This window comes from Procambarus clarkii, unplaced genomic scaffold, assembly GCF_040958095.1.
Source record: "Procambarus clarkii isolate CNS0578487 unplaced genomic scaffold, FALCON_Pclarkii_2.0 HiC_scaffold_377, whole genome shotgun sequence".
NCBI lineage: Eukaryota > Metazoa > Arthropoda > Malacostraca > Decapoda > Cambaridae > Procambarus > Procambarus clarkii.
This window is the reverse complement of record NW_027189410.1, coordinates 104375-117762: the sequence shown is the minus strand read 5'-3', so window position 1 is coordinate 117762 and position 13388 is coordinate 104375. Positions and strand designations below refer to the sequence as shown.

The 13388-nt window shown below is 44.1% G+C and overlaps 3 protein-coding genes across 3 annotated transcripts; all 3 read right to left on the bottom strand.

Annotated features, from left to right (window-relative positions):
• Positions 1-673: 673 nt before the first annotated feature.
• LOC138361443 (golgin subfamily A member 6-like protein 22) lies at positions 674-1226 on the bottom strand (the record flags this gene model as incomplete). The annotated part of the gene is made up of 1 exon (XM_069320775.1): positions 674-1226. A coding segment is annotated over exon 1 (553 nt), but the record flags the coding sequence as incomplete, so codon positions are not given.
• A 6193-nt stretch (positions 1227-7419) lies between these two features.
• LOC138361442 (uncharacterized) lies at positions 7420-7824 on the bottom strand. Its single transcript, XM_069320774.1, has one exon. The coding sequence runs from the start codon at positions 7822-7824 to the stop codon at positions 7420-7422; it is 405 nt and encodes a 134-aa protein (XP_069176875.1).
• A 2087-nt stretch (positions 7825-9911) lies between these two features.
• LOC138361441 (golgin subfamily A member 6-like protein 6) lies at positions 9912-10991 on the bottom strand. Its single transcript, XM_069320773.1, has 2 exons — positions 10568-10991; positions 9912-10213 (listed from the first exon to the last, which is right to left on the bottom strand). The coding sequence occupies exons 1-2, from the start codon at positions 10989-10991 to the stop codon at positions 9912-9914; spliced, it is 726 nt and encodes a 241-aa protein (XP_069176874.1).
• Between the last annotated feature and the right edge of the window lie 2397 nt (positions 10992-13388).

Below are 13388 nucleotides of genomic sequence, written 5' to 3'. Positions count from 1 at the left end.
CCTAACCAACCCTACCTAACCTAACCTAACCTATCTTTATAGGTTAGGTTAGGTTAGGTAGCTGAAAAAGTTTAGTTAGGTTAGGTTAGGTAGGTTAGGTAGTCGAAAAAACATTAATTCATGAAAACTTGGCTTATTAGGCAAATCGGGCCTTGCATAGTAGGCTGAGAAGGGCATTCTAGCTACTAGGTACGACATATATATATATATATATATATATATATATATATATATATATATATATATATATATATATATATATATATATATATATATATATATATATATATATATATATATATATATATAAACAGATACCGGGAGCAGCTGCAGTAGTATACGCTTCTCCTGGACGCCCACTTTAAAAATTGGCCGCCTTAATGTCGTATACCAAAGGTCTTACTGTCCTACCTTGTTAAAATTGTCTCCATCCTTCACACGAAAGCTTTTTAATGTGAAATCTCAGGAAGCAAAGTCTTGAATGTCGGGTAAGGTCGATACTGGCGCTGGGAACCCTTCCAAACATCTTGAAATATTTCGAATACCGGAAGAACATCTTCAGTGGCATGTATCTTGTTGTTAGTGGCACGTATCTTGTTGACAGTGGCACGTATCTTGTTGTCAGTGGCACGTATCTTGTTGTCAGTGGCAGGTATCATGGTGTCAGTGGCACATATCTTGTTGTAAGTGGCATGTATCTTGTAGTCAGTGGCACGTATCATGATGTCAGTGTCACGTATCTTGTTGTCAGTGGCATGAATCTTGTTGTCAGTGGCACGTATCTTTTTGTCAGTGGCACGTATCATGGTGTCAGTGGCACGTATCTTGTTGTCAGTGGCATGTATCTTGCTGTCAATGTCACATATCATGTTGTCAGTGGGACGTATCAGGTTGTCAATGGCACATATTCTGTTGTCAGTGGCACGTATCAGGTTGTTAGTGGCACGTATCAAGTTGTCAGTGGCAGGTATCATGGTGTCAGTGGCACGTATCTTGTTGTCATTGGCATGTAACTTGATGTCAGTGGCAAGTATCTTGGTGTCAGTGGCACGTATCTTGTTGTCAGTTCCAAGTATCTTGTTGTCGGTGGCAAGTGTCTTGGTGTCAGTGGCACGTATCTTGTTGTCAGTGGCACGTTTCTTGTTGTCAGTGGCACATATCATGGTGTCAGTGGCACGTATCATATTGTCAGTAGCATGTATCTGTCTGTCAATGGCACATATCATGTTGTCAGTGGGACGTGTCAGGTTGTCAATGGCACATATTCTGATGTCAGTGGCACGTAAAAGATTGTCAGTGGCACGTATCAGGTTGTCAGTGGCATGTATCTTGTTATCAGTGGCACGTATCTTATTGTCAGTGGCACGTATCTTGGTGTCAGTGGCACGTATCTTGTTGTCAGTGGCACGTATCTTCTTGTCAGTGGCATGTATCATGGTGTCAGGGGCAGGTATTTTGTTGTCAGTGCGATGTATCTTGTTGTCAGTGGTACGTATCATGTTGTCAGTGGCATGTATGTTGTTGTCAGTGGTACGTATCATGTTGTCAGTGGCACCTATCAGGTTGTCAAGGCACGTATCAGGTTATCAGTGACACGTATCAGGTTGTCAGTGGCACGTATCCTATTGTCAGTGGCACGAATCTTGTTGTCAGTAGCACGTATCATGTCAGTGGAATGTATCTTGTTGTCCGTGGCACGTATCTTGTTGTCAGTGGCACGTATCATGTTGTCAGTGGCACATATCTTGTTGTCATTGGTACGTATCTTGTTGTCTGTGGCATGTATCTTGTTGTCAGTGTCACATATAATGGTGTCAGTGGCACGTATCTTGGTGTCAGTGGCACGTATCTTGCTGTCATTGGAATGTATCTTGTTGTCTTTGGCATGTATCTTGTTGTCAGTGGCACGTATCATGTTGTGAGTGGCACATATCTTGGTGTCAGTGGCACATATCTTGGTGTCAATGGCACGTATCTTGTCAGTGGCATGTATCATGGTGTAATGGGCACGTATCATGTGGTCAATGGTATGTATCTTGTTGACAGTGGCACATATCATGGTGTCAATGGAATGTTTCTTGTTGTCAATGGCACGTATCATGGTGTCAGTGACACGTATCATGTTTTCAGTGGCATGTATCATGTTGTAAGTGGCACGTTTCATGTTGTCAGTGGCACGTATCCTGTTGTTGGTGGCACGTATCATGCGGTCAGTGGCACATATCTTGTTGTCAGTGGCTCAGTGGCACGTGTCTTGTTGTCAGTGGCATGTATCTTGTTGTCAGTGGCACGTATCTTGTTGTCAGTGGCATGTATCTTGTTGTCAGTGGCACGTATCTTGTTGTCAGTAGAACGTATCTTGTTGTCAGTGGCAGGTATCGTGTTCTCAGTGGCACGTATCTTGTTGTCGGTGGCACGTATCATCTTGTCAGTGGCACGTATCCTGTTGTCAGTTGCTCATATCTTCTTGTCAGTGGCATGTACCTTGTTGTCAGTGGCATGTATCTTGTTGTCAGTGGCATAAATCTTGTTGTCAGTGGCAGGTATCTTGTTGTCAGTGCCACGTATCTTGTTATAATCAGCACATATCCTGTTTTCAGTTGCACGTATTTTGTAATCAGTGCCACGTTTCTTGTTGTCAGTGGCATGTATTATGTTGTCAGTGACACATATCTTGTTATCAGTGGCACGTTTGTCAGTGGCACGTATCATGTTGTCAGTTGTACGTATCTTGTTGTCAGTTGGACGTATCTTGTTGTCTGTGGCACGTATCTTGTTGTCAGTGGCACGTATCTTGTTTTCAGTGACACGTATCTTGTTGTCAGTGGCACATTTGTCAGTGGCATATATCGTTTTGTCAATGGCACGTATCTTGTTGTTAGTGGCACGTATCTTGTTGACAGTGGCACGTATCTTGTTGTCAGTGGCACGTATCTTGTTGTCAGTGGCAGGTATCATGGTGTCAGTGGCACATATCTTGTTGTAAGTGGCATGTATCTTGTAGTCAGTGGCACGTATCATGATGTCAGTGTCACGTATCTTGTTGTCAGTGGCATGAATCTTGTTGTCAGTGGCACGTATCTTTTTGTCAGTGGCACGTATCATGGTGTCAGTGGCATGTATCTTGCTGTCAATGTCACATATCATGTTGTCAGTGGGACGTATCAGGTTGTCAATGGCACATATTCTGTTGTCAGTGGCACGTATCAGGTTGTTAGTGGCACGTATCAAGTTGTCAGTGGCACGTATCATGGTGTCAGTGGCACGTATCTTGTTGTCAGTGGCATGTATCTTGCTGTCAATGTCACATATCATGTTGTCAGTGGGACGTATCAGGTTGTCAATGGCACATATTCTGTTGTCAGTGGCACGTATCAGGTTGTTAGTGGCACGTATCAAGTTGTCAGTGGCACGTATCATGGTGTCAGTGGCACGTATCTTGTTGTCATTGGCATGTAACTTGATGTCAGTGGCAAGTATCTTGGTGTCAGTGGCACGTATCTTGTTGTCAGTTCCAAGTATCTTGTTGTCGGTGGCACATATCATGGTGTCAGTGGCATGTATCTTGTTGTCAGTGGCATGTATCTTGTCTGTGGCATGTATCTTGTTGTCAATGGCACGTATCATATTGTCAGTGGCATGTATCTGTCTGTCAATGGCACATATCATGTTGTCAGTGGGACAAATCAGGTTGTCAATGGCACGTATTCTGTTGTCAGTGGCACGTATCAGGTTGTTAGTGGCACGTATGAAGTTGTCCGTGGCACGTATCATGGTGTCAGAAGCACGTATCTTGTTGTCAGTGGCATGTAACTTGTTGTCAGTGGCAAGTATCTTGGTGTCAGTGTCACGTATCTTGTTGTCAGTTCCAAGTATCTTGTTGTCGGTGGCAAGTGTCTTGGTGTCAGTGGCACGTATCTTGTTGTCAGTGGCACGTTTCTTGTTGTCAGTGGCACATATCATGGTGTCAGTGGCACGTATCATATTGTCAGTAGCATGTATCTGTCTGTCAATGGCACATATCATGTTGTCAGTGGGACGTGTCAGGATGTCAATGGCACATATTCTGATGTCAGTGGCACGTAAAAGATTGTCAGTGGCACGTATCAGGTTGTCAGTGGCATGTATCTTGTTATCAGTGGCACGTATCTTATTGTCAGTGGCACGTATCTTGGTGTCAGTGGCACGTATCTTGTTGTCAGTGGCACGTATCTTCTTGTCAGTGGCATGTATCATGGTGTCAGGGGCAGGTATTTTGTTGTCAGTGCGATGTATCATGTTGTCAGTGGTACGTATCATGTTGTCAGTGGCATGTATGTTGTTGTCAGTGGTACGTATCATGTTGTCAGTGGCACGTATCAGGTTGTCAAGGCACGTATCAGGTTATCAGTGACACTTATCAGGTTGTCAGTGGCACGTATCCTATTGTCAGTGGCACGAATCTTGTTGTCAGTAGCACGTATCATGTCAGTGGAATGTATCTTGTTGTCCGTGGCACGTATCTTGTTGTCAGTGGCACGTATCATGTTGTCAGTGGCACATATCTTGTTGTCATTGGTACGTATCTTGTTGTCTGTGGCATGTATCCTGTTGTCAGTGTCACATATAATGGTGTCAGTGGCACGTATCTTGGTGTCAGTGGCACGTATTTTGCTGTCATTGGAATGTATCTTGTTGTCTTTTGCATGTATCTTGTTGTCAGTGGCACGTATCATGTTGTGAGTGGCACATATCTTGGTGTCAGTGGCACATATCTTGGTGTCAATGGCACGTATCTTGTCAGTGGCATGTATCATGGTGTAATGGGCACGTATCATGTGGTCAATGGTATGTATCTTGTTGACAGTGGCACATATCATGGTGTCAATGGAATGTTTCTTGTTGTCAATGGCACGTATCATGGTGTCAGTGACACGTATAATGTTGTCAGTGGCATGTATCATGTTGTAAGTGGCACGTTTCATGTTGTCAGTGGCACGTATCCTGTTGTTGGTGGCACGTATCATGCGGTCAGTGGCACATATCTTGTTGTCAGTGGCTCAGTGGCACGTGTCTTGTTGTCAGTGGCATGTATCTTGTTGTCAGTGGCACGTATCTTGTTGTCAGTGGCATGTATCTTGTTGTCAGTGGCACGTATCTTGTTGTCAGTAGAACGTATCTTGTTGTCAGTGGCAGGTATCGTGTTCTCAGTGGCACGTATCTTGTTGTCGGTGGCACATATCATCTTGTCAGTGGCACGTATCCTGTTGTCAGTTGCTCATATCTTCTTGTCAGTGGCATGTACCTTGTTGTCAGTGGCATGTATCTTGTTGTCAGTGGCATATATCTTGTTGTCAGTGGCAGGTATCTTGTTGTCAGTGCCACGTATCTTGTTATAATCAGCACATATCCTGTTTTCAGTTGCACGTATTTTGTAATCAGTGCCACGTTTCTTGTTGTCAGTGGCATGTATTATGTTGTCAGTGACACATATCTTGTTATCAGTGGCACGTTTGTCAGTGGCACGTATCATGTTGTCAGTTGTACGTATCTTGTTGTCAGTTGGACGTATCTTGTTGTCTGTGGCACGTATCTTGTTGTCAGTGGCTCGTATCTTGTTTTCAGTGACACGTATCTTGTTGTCAGTGGCACATTTGTCAGTGGCATATATCGTTTTGTCAATGGCACGTATCTTGTTGTGAATGGCACGTATCATGTTGTCAGTGGCACGTATCTTGTTGTCAGTGGGAAGTATCTTGTTATCAGTGACACGTATCTTGTTGTCAGTGGCACGTATCATATTGTCAGTGGCATGTATCATGTTGTCTGTGGCATATACCATTTTGCCTTTGGCATGTATCCTGTTATCAGTGGCACGTATCTTGTTATCATTGGCACGTTTGTCAGTGGCATGTATCATGTTGTCAGTGGCAGGTATCTTGTTGTCAGGGGGACGTATCATGTTGTCGGTGGCACGTATCTTGTTGTCAGTGGCACATATCTTGTTGTCAGTGGCATGTATCATGTTATCTGTGGCACTTTTGTCAGTGGCACGTATCATGTTGTCAGTGGCACGTATCTTGTTGTCAGTGGGACGTATCGTGTTGTCGGTGGCACGTATCTTGTTGTCAGTGGCACGTATCATGTTGTCAGTGGCACGTATAATGTTATCAGTGGCACTTTTGTCAGTGGCACGTATAATGTTATCAGTGGCACGTATCCTGTTGTCAGTGGCACGTATCTTGTTTTCAGTGGCACATATCTTGCTATCAGTGGCACGTTTCTCAATGGCATGTATCATGTTTTCAGTGGCACGTATTTTGTTGTTAGTGGGACGTATCTTGTTGTCTGTGGCACGTATCTTGTTGTTACTGGCACGAATCTTGATGTCAGTGACACGTATCTTGTTGTCAGTGGCACGTTTGTCAGTGGCACGTATCATGTTGTCAGTGGCACGTATCTTGTTGTCAGTGGCACGTATCATGTTGTCAGTGGCACGTATCTTGTTGTCAGTGGAATGTATCTTGTTTTCAGTGGCATGTATCTTGTCAGTGGCACGTATCATGTTGTCAGTGGCATGTATCATTTTGTCTGTGGCACGTATCATGTTGTCAGTGGCACGTACTTTGTTGTCAGTGGGATGTATCTTGTTTTCAGTGGCATGTATCTTGTTGTCAGTGGCATGTATCATGTTGTCAGTGGCACGTATCTTGTTGTCAGTGGCAAGTATCATGTTGTCTGTGGCACGTATCATGTTGTCACTGGCATGTATCATTTTGTCTGTGGCACGTATCTTGTTGACAGTGGTACGTATCTTGTTATCAGTGACACGTATCTTGTTGTCAGTGGCACATTTGTCAGTGGCACATATCGTTTTGTCAGTGGCACTTATCTTGTTGTCAATGGCAAGTATCATGTTGTCAGTGGCACGTATCTTGTTGTCTGTGGGAAGTATCTTGTTATCAGTAGCAAGTATCTTGTTGTCAATAGCACGTATCATGTTTTCAGTGGCACGTATCTTGTTGTCAGTGGCACGTACCATATTGTCAGTGGCATGTATCATGTTGTCTGTGGCATGTATCATTTTGTCTTTGTTATGTTTCCTGTTGTAAGTGGCACGTATCTTGTTATCATTGGCACGTTTGTCAGTGGCATGTATCATGTTGTCAGTGGCACGTATCTTGTTGTCAGTGGGACGTATCGTGTTGTTGGTGGCACGTATCTTGTTGTCAGTGGCACATATCTTATTGTCAGTGAAACGTATCATGTTATCAGTTGCACTTTTGTCAGTGGCACGTATCATGTTGTCAGTGGCACGTATCTTGTTGTCAGTGGGACATATCGTGTTGTCGGTGGCACGTATCTTGTTGTCAGTGGCACGTATCTTGTTGTCAGTGGCACGTATCATGTTATCAGTGGCACGTTTGCCAGTTGCACGTATCATGTTATCAGTGGCACGTATCCTGTTGTCAGTGGCACGTATCCTGTTTCTGTGGCACATATCTTGCTACCAGTGGCACGTATCCTGTTGTCAGTTGCACATATTCTGTATTCTGTGGCACATATCTTGCTATCAGTGGCACGTTTCTCAATAACATGTATCATGTTTTCAGTGGCACGTATTTTGTTGCTATTGGGACGTATCTTGTTGTCGGTGGCACGTATCTTGTTGTCAGTGGCACGAATCTTGTTGTCAGTGACACGTATCTTGTTGTCAGTGGCACGTTTGTCAGTGGCACGTATCATGTTGTCAGTGGCACGTATCTTGTTGTTAGTGGCACATTTGTCAGTGGCACACATCGTTTTGTCAGTGGCACGTATCTTGCTGTCAATGGCAGGTATCATGTTAGTCAGTGGCACGTATCTTGTTGTTAGTGGGAAGTATCTTGTTATCAGCAGCACGTATATTTTTGTCAGTAGCACGTACCATGTTTTCAGTGGCACATATCTTGTTGTCAGTGGCATGTATCATGTTGTCTGTGGCATGTATCATTTTGTCTTTGGCATGTATCCTGTTGTAAGTGGCACGTATCTTGTTATCATTGGCACGTTTGTCAGTGGCATGTATCATGTTGTCAGTGGCACGTATCTTGTTGTCAGTGGGACGTATCGTGTTGTCGGTGGGACGTATCTTGTTGTCAGTGGCACATATTTTGTTGTCAGTGGCACGTATCATGTTATCAGTGGCACTTTTGTCAGTGGCACGTATCATGTTGTCAGTGGCACGTATCTTGTTGTCAGTGGGACGTATCGTGTTGTCGGTGGCACGTATCTTGTTTTCAGTGGCACTTTTGTCAGTGGCACGTATCATGTTATCAGTGGCACTTTTGTCGGTGGCACGTATCATATTATCAGTGGCACTTTTGTCAGTGGCACGTATCCTGTTTTCTGTGGCACAGATCTTGCTATCAGTGGCACGTTTTTCAATGGCACGTATCATGTTTTCCGTGGCACGTTTTTTGTTGTTTGTGGGACGTATCTTGTTGTCAGATGCACGAATCTTGTTGTCAGTGACATGTATCTTGTTGTCAGTGGCACGTATCATGTTGTCAGTGGCACGTATCTTGTTGTCAGTGGCACGTATCATGTTGCCAGTGGCACGTATCTTGTTGTCAGTGGGATGTATCATGTTTTCAGTGGCATGTATCATGTTGTCTTTGGCATGTATCATGTTGTCAGTGACACGTATTTTGTTGCCAGTGGCATGTATTATGTTGTCAGTGGCATGTATCATTTTGTCTGTGGAACATATCATGTTGTCATTTGCACGTATCTTGTGGTCAGTGGCACATATCATGTTGTCAGTGGCAAGTATCATGTTGTCACTGGCATGTATCATTTTGTCTGTGGCACGTATCATGTTGTCAGTGGCACGTATCTTGTTGTCAGTGGGATGTATCTTGTTTTCAGTGGCACATATCTTGTTGTCAGTGGCACGTATCATATTGTCATTGGCATGTATCATGTTGTCTGTGGTATGTATTATTTTGTCTTTGGCATGTATCCTGTTGTAAGTGGCACGTATCTTGTTATCATTGGCACGTTTGTCAGTGGCATGTATCATGTTGTCAGTGGCACGTATCTTGTTGTCATTGGGACGTATCGTGTTGTCGGTGGCACGTATCTTGTTGTCAGTGGCACATATCTTGTTGTCAGTGGCACGTATCATGTTATCAGTGGCACTTTTGTCAGTGGCACGTATCATGTTGTCAGTGGCACGTATCTTCTTGTCAGTGGGACGTATCGTGTTGTCGGTGGCACGTATCTTGGTTTCATTGGCACGTATCTTGTTGTCAGTGGCATGTATCATGTTATCAGTGGCATTTTTGTCAGTGGCACATATCATGATATCAGTTGCAGGTATCCTGTTGTCAGTGGCACGTATCCTGTTTTCTGTGGCACATATCTTGCTATCAGTGGCACGTTTTTCATTGGCACTTATCATGTTTTCAGTGGCACGTATCTTGTTGTCAGTGGCACGTATCATGTTGTCAGTGACACGTATCTTGTTGTCAGTGGCACGTTTGTCAGTAGCACGTATCATGTTGTCAGTGGCACGTATCTTGTTGTCAGTGGCACGTATCATGTTGTCAGTGGCACGTATCTTTTTGTCAGAGGGATGTATCTTGTTTTCAGAGGCATGTATCTTGTTGTCAGTGGCATGTATCATGTTGTCACTGGCATGTATCATTTGGTCTGTGGCACGTATCATGTTATCAGTAGCACGTATCATGTTATCAGTGGCATGTATCTTGTTATTAGTGGCACGTATCCTGTTGTCAGTGGCACGTATCCTGTTTTCAGTGGCACATATCTTGTTATCAGTGGCATGTTTTCAATAGCACGTATTATCTTGTCAGTGGCACGTATCAGGTTGTCAGTGGCATGTATCTTGTTGTCAGTGGCACGTATCATGTTGTCAGTGGCACGTATCAGGTTGTACGGGAACGTAACAGGTTGTCAGTAGCATGTATCAGGTTGTCAGTGGCACGTATCATGTTGTCAGTGGCACGTATCAGGTTTTCAGTGGCACGTATCCTGTTGTCAGTGGCACATATATTGTTGTCATTGGCACGTATCATTTTGTCAGTGGCATGTATCTTGTTGTCAGTGGCACGTGTCATGGTGTCAGTGGAACGTATCATGTTGTCTGTGGCATGTATCTTGTTATCAGTGGCACGTATCTTGTTGTCAGTGGCACGTACCATATTGTCAGTGGCATGTATCATGTTGTCTGTGGCATGTATCATTTTGTCTTTGTTATGTATCCTGTTGTAAGTGGCACGTATCTTGTTATCATTGGCACGTTTGTCAGTGGCATGTATCATGTTGTCAGTGGCACGTATCTTGTTGTCAGTGGGACGTATCGTGTTGTTGGTGGCACGTATCTTGTTGTCAGTGGCACATATCTTATTGTCAGTGGCACGTATCATGTTATCAGTTGCACTTTTGTCAGTGGCACGTATCATGTTGTCAGTGGCACGTAACTTGTTGTCAGTGGGACATATCGTGTTGTCGGTGGCACGTATCTTGTTGTCAGTGGCACGTATCTTGTTGTCAGTGGCACGTATCATGTTATCAGTGGCACGTTTGTCAGTGGCACGTATCATGTTATCAGTGGCACGTATCCTGTTGTCAGTGGCACGTATCGTGTTTACTGTGGCACATATCTTGCTACCAGTGGCACGTATCCTGTTGTCAGTTGCACATATCCTGAATTTTGTGGCACATATCTTGCTATCAGTGGCACGTTTCTCAATAACATGTATCATGTTTTCAGTGGCACGTATTTTGTTGTTATTGGGACGTATCTTGTTGTCGGTGGCACGTATCTTGTTGTCAGTGGCACGAATCTTGTTGTCAGTGACACGTATCTTGTTGTCAGTGGCACGTTTGTCAGTGGCACGTATCATGTTGTCAGTGGCACGTATCTTGTTGTCAGTGGCCCATTTGTCAGTGGCACACATCGTTTTGTCAGTGGCACGTATCTTGCTGTCAATGGCATGTATCATGTTGTCAGTGGCACGTATCTTGTTGTCAGTGGCACACATCGTTTTGTCAGTGGCACGTATCTTGCTGTCAATGGCATGTATCATGTTGTCAGTGGCACGTATCTTGTTGTCAGTGGGAAGTATCTTGTTATCAGCAGCACGTATCTTGTTGTCAGTAGCACGTACCATGTTTTCAGTGGCAAATATTTTGTTGTCAGTTGCACGTATCATATTGTCAGTGGCATGTATCATGTTGTCTGTGGCATGTATCATTTTGTCTTTGGCATGTATCCTGTTGTAAGTGGCACGTATCTTGTTATCATTGGCACGTTTGTCAGTGGCATGTATCATGTTGTCAGTGGCACGTATCTTGTTGTCAGTGGGACGTATCGTGTTGTCGGTGGCACGTATCTTGTTGTCAGTGGCACATATTTTGTTGTCAGTGGCACGTATCATGTTATCAGTGGCACTTTTGTCAGTGGCACGTATCATGTTGTCAGTGGCACATATCTTGTTGTCAGTGGGACGTATCGTGTTGTCGGTGGCACGTATCTTGTTTTCAGTGGCACTTTTGTCAGTGGCACGTATCATGTTATCAGTGGCACTTTTGTCAGTGGCACGTATCATGTTATCAGTTGCACTTTTGTCAGTGGCACGTATCCTGTTTTCTGTGGCACAGATCTCGCTATCAGTGGCACGTTTTTCAATGGCACGTATCATGTTTTCCGTGGCACGTTTTTTGTTGTTTGTGGGACGTATCTTGTTGTCGGTGGCACGTATCTTGTTGTCAGATGCACGAATCGTGTTGTCAGTGACATGTATCTTGTTGTCAGTGGCACGTATCATGTTGTCAGTGGCACGTATCTTGTTGTCAGTAACACGTATCATGTTGCCAGTGGCACGTATCTTGTTGTCAGTGGGATGTATCATGTTTTCAGGGGCATGTATCATGTTGTCATTGGCATGTATCATGTTGTCAGTGGCACGTATTTCGTTGTCAGTGGCATGTATTATGTTGTTAGTAGCATGTATGATGTTGTCACTGGCATGTATCATTTTGTCTGTGGAACGTATCATGTTGTCATTTGCACGTATCTTGTGGTCAGTGGCACATATCATGTTGTCAGTGGCAAGTATCATGTTGTCACTGGCATGTATCATTTTGTCTGTGGCACGTATCATGTTGTCGGTGGCACGTATCTTGTTGTCAGTGGGATGTATCTTGTTTTCAGTGGCACATATCTTGTTGTCAGTGGCACGTATCATATTGTCAGTGGCATGTATCATGTTGTCTGTGGTATGTATTATTTTGTCTTTGGCATGTATCCTGTTGTAAGTGGCACGTATCTTGTTATCATTGGCACGTTTGTCAGTGGCATGTATTATGTTGTCAGTGGCACGTATCTTGTTGTCATTGGGACGTATCGTGTTGTCGGTGGCACGTATCTTGTTGTCAGTGGCACATATCTTGTTGTCAGTGGCACGTATCATGTTATCAGTGGCACTTTTGTCAGTGGCACGTATCATGTTGTCTGTGGCACGTATCTTCTTGTCAGTGGGATGTATCTTGTTTTCAGAGGCATGTATCTTGTTGTCAGTGGCATGTATCATGTTGTCACTGGAATGTATCATTTGGTCTGTGGCACGTATCATGTTATCAGTGGCACGTATCATGTTATCAGTGGCATGTATCTTGTTATTAGTGGCACGTGTCCTGTTGTCAGTGGCACGTATCCTGTTTTCAGTGGCACATATCTTGTTATCAGTGGCATGTTTTCAATAGCACGTATCATCTTGTCAGTGGCACGTATCAGGTTGTCAGTGGCATGTATCTTTTTGTCAGTGGCACGTATCATGTTGTCAGTGGCACGTATCAGGTTGTACGGGAACGTAACAGGTTGTCAGTAGCATGTATCAGGTTGTCAGTGGCATGTATCTTGTTGTCAGTGGCACGTGTCATGGTGTCAGTGGAACGTATCATGTTGTCTGTGGCATGTATCTTGTTATCAGTGGCACGTATCTTGTTGTCAATGGCACGTATCATGGTGTCAGTGGCACGTGTCTTGTTGTCAGAGGAATGTATCTTGTTGTCAATGGCACATATCATGGTGTCATTGGCACGTATCTTGTTTTCAGTGGTATGTATCTTGTTGTTAGTGGCATGTATCTTGTTGTCTGTGGCACGTATCATGTTGTCAGTGGCATGTATCTTGTTGTCAGTGCCACGTATCATGTTGTCAGTGGCACATATCTGGTTGTCAGTGGCATGTACCTGTTGTCAATGGCACGTATCATGGTGTCAGTGGCACGTATCATGTTGTCAGTGGCACGTATCATGTTGTCAGTGGCACGTATCTTGTTGTCGGTGGCACGTATCATGCTGTCAGTGGCACGTATCTTGTTATCAGTGGCACGTAT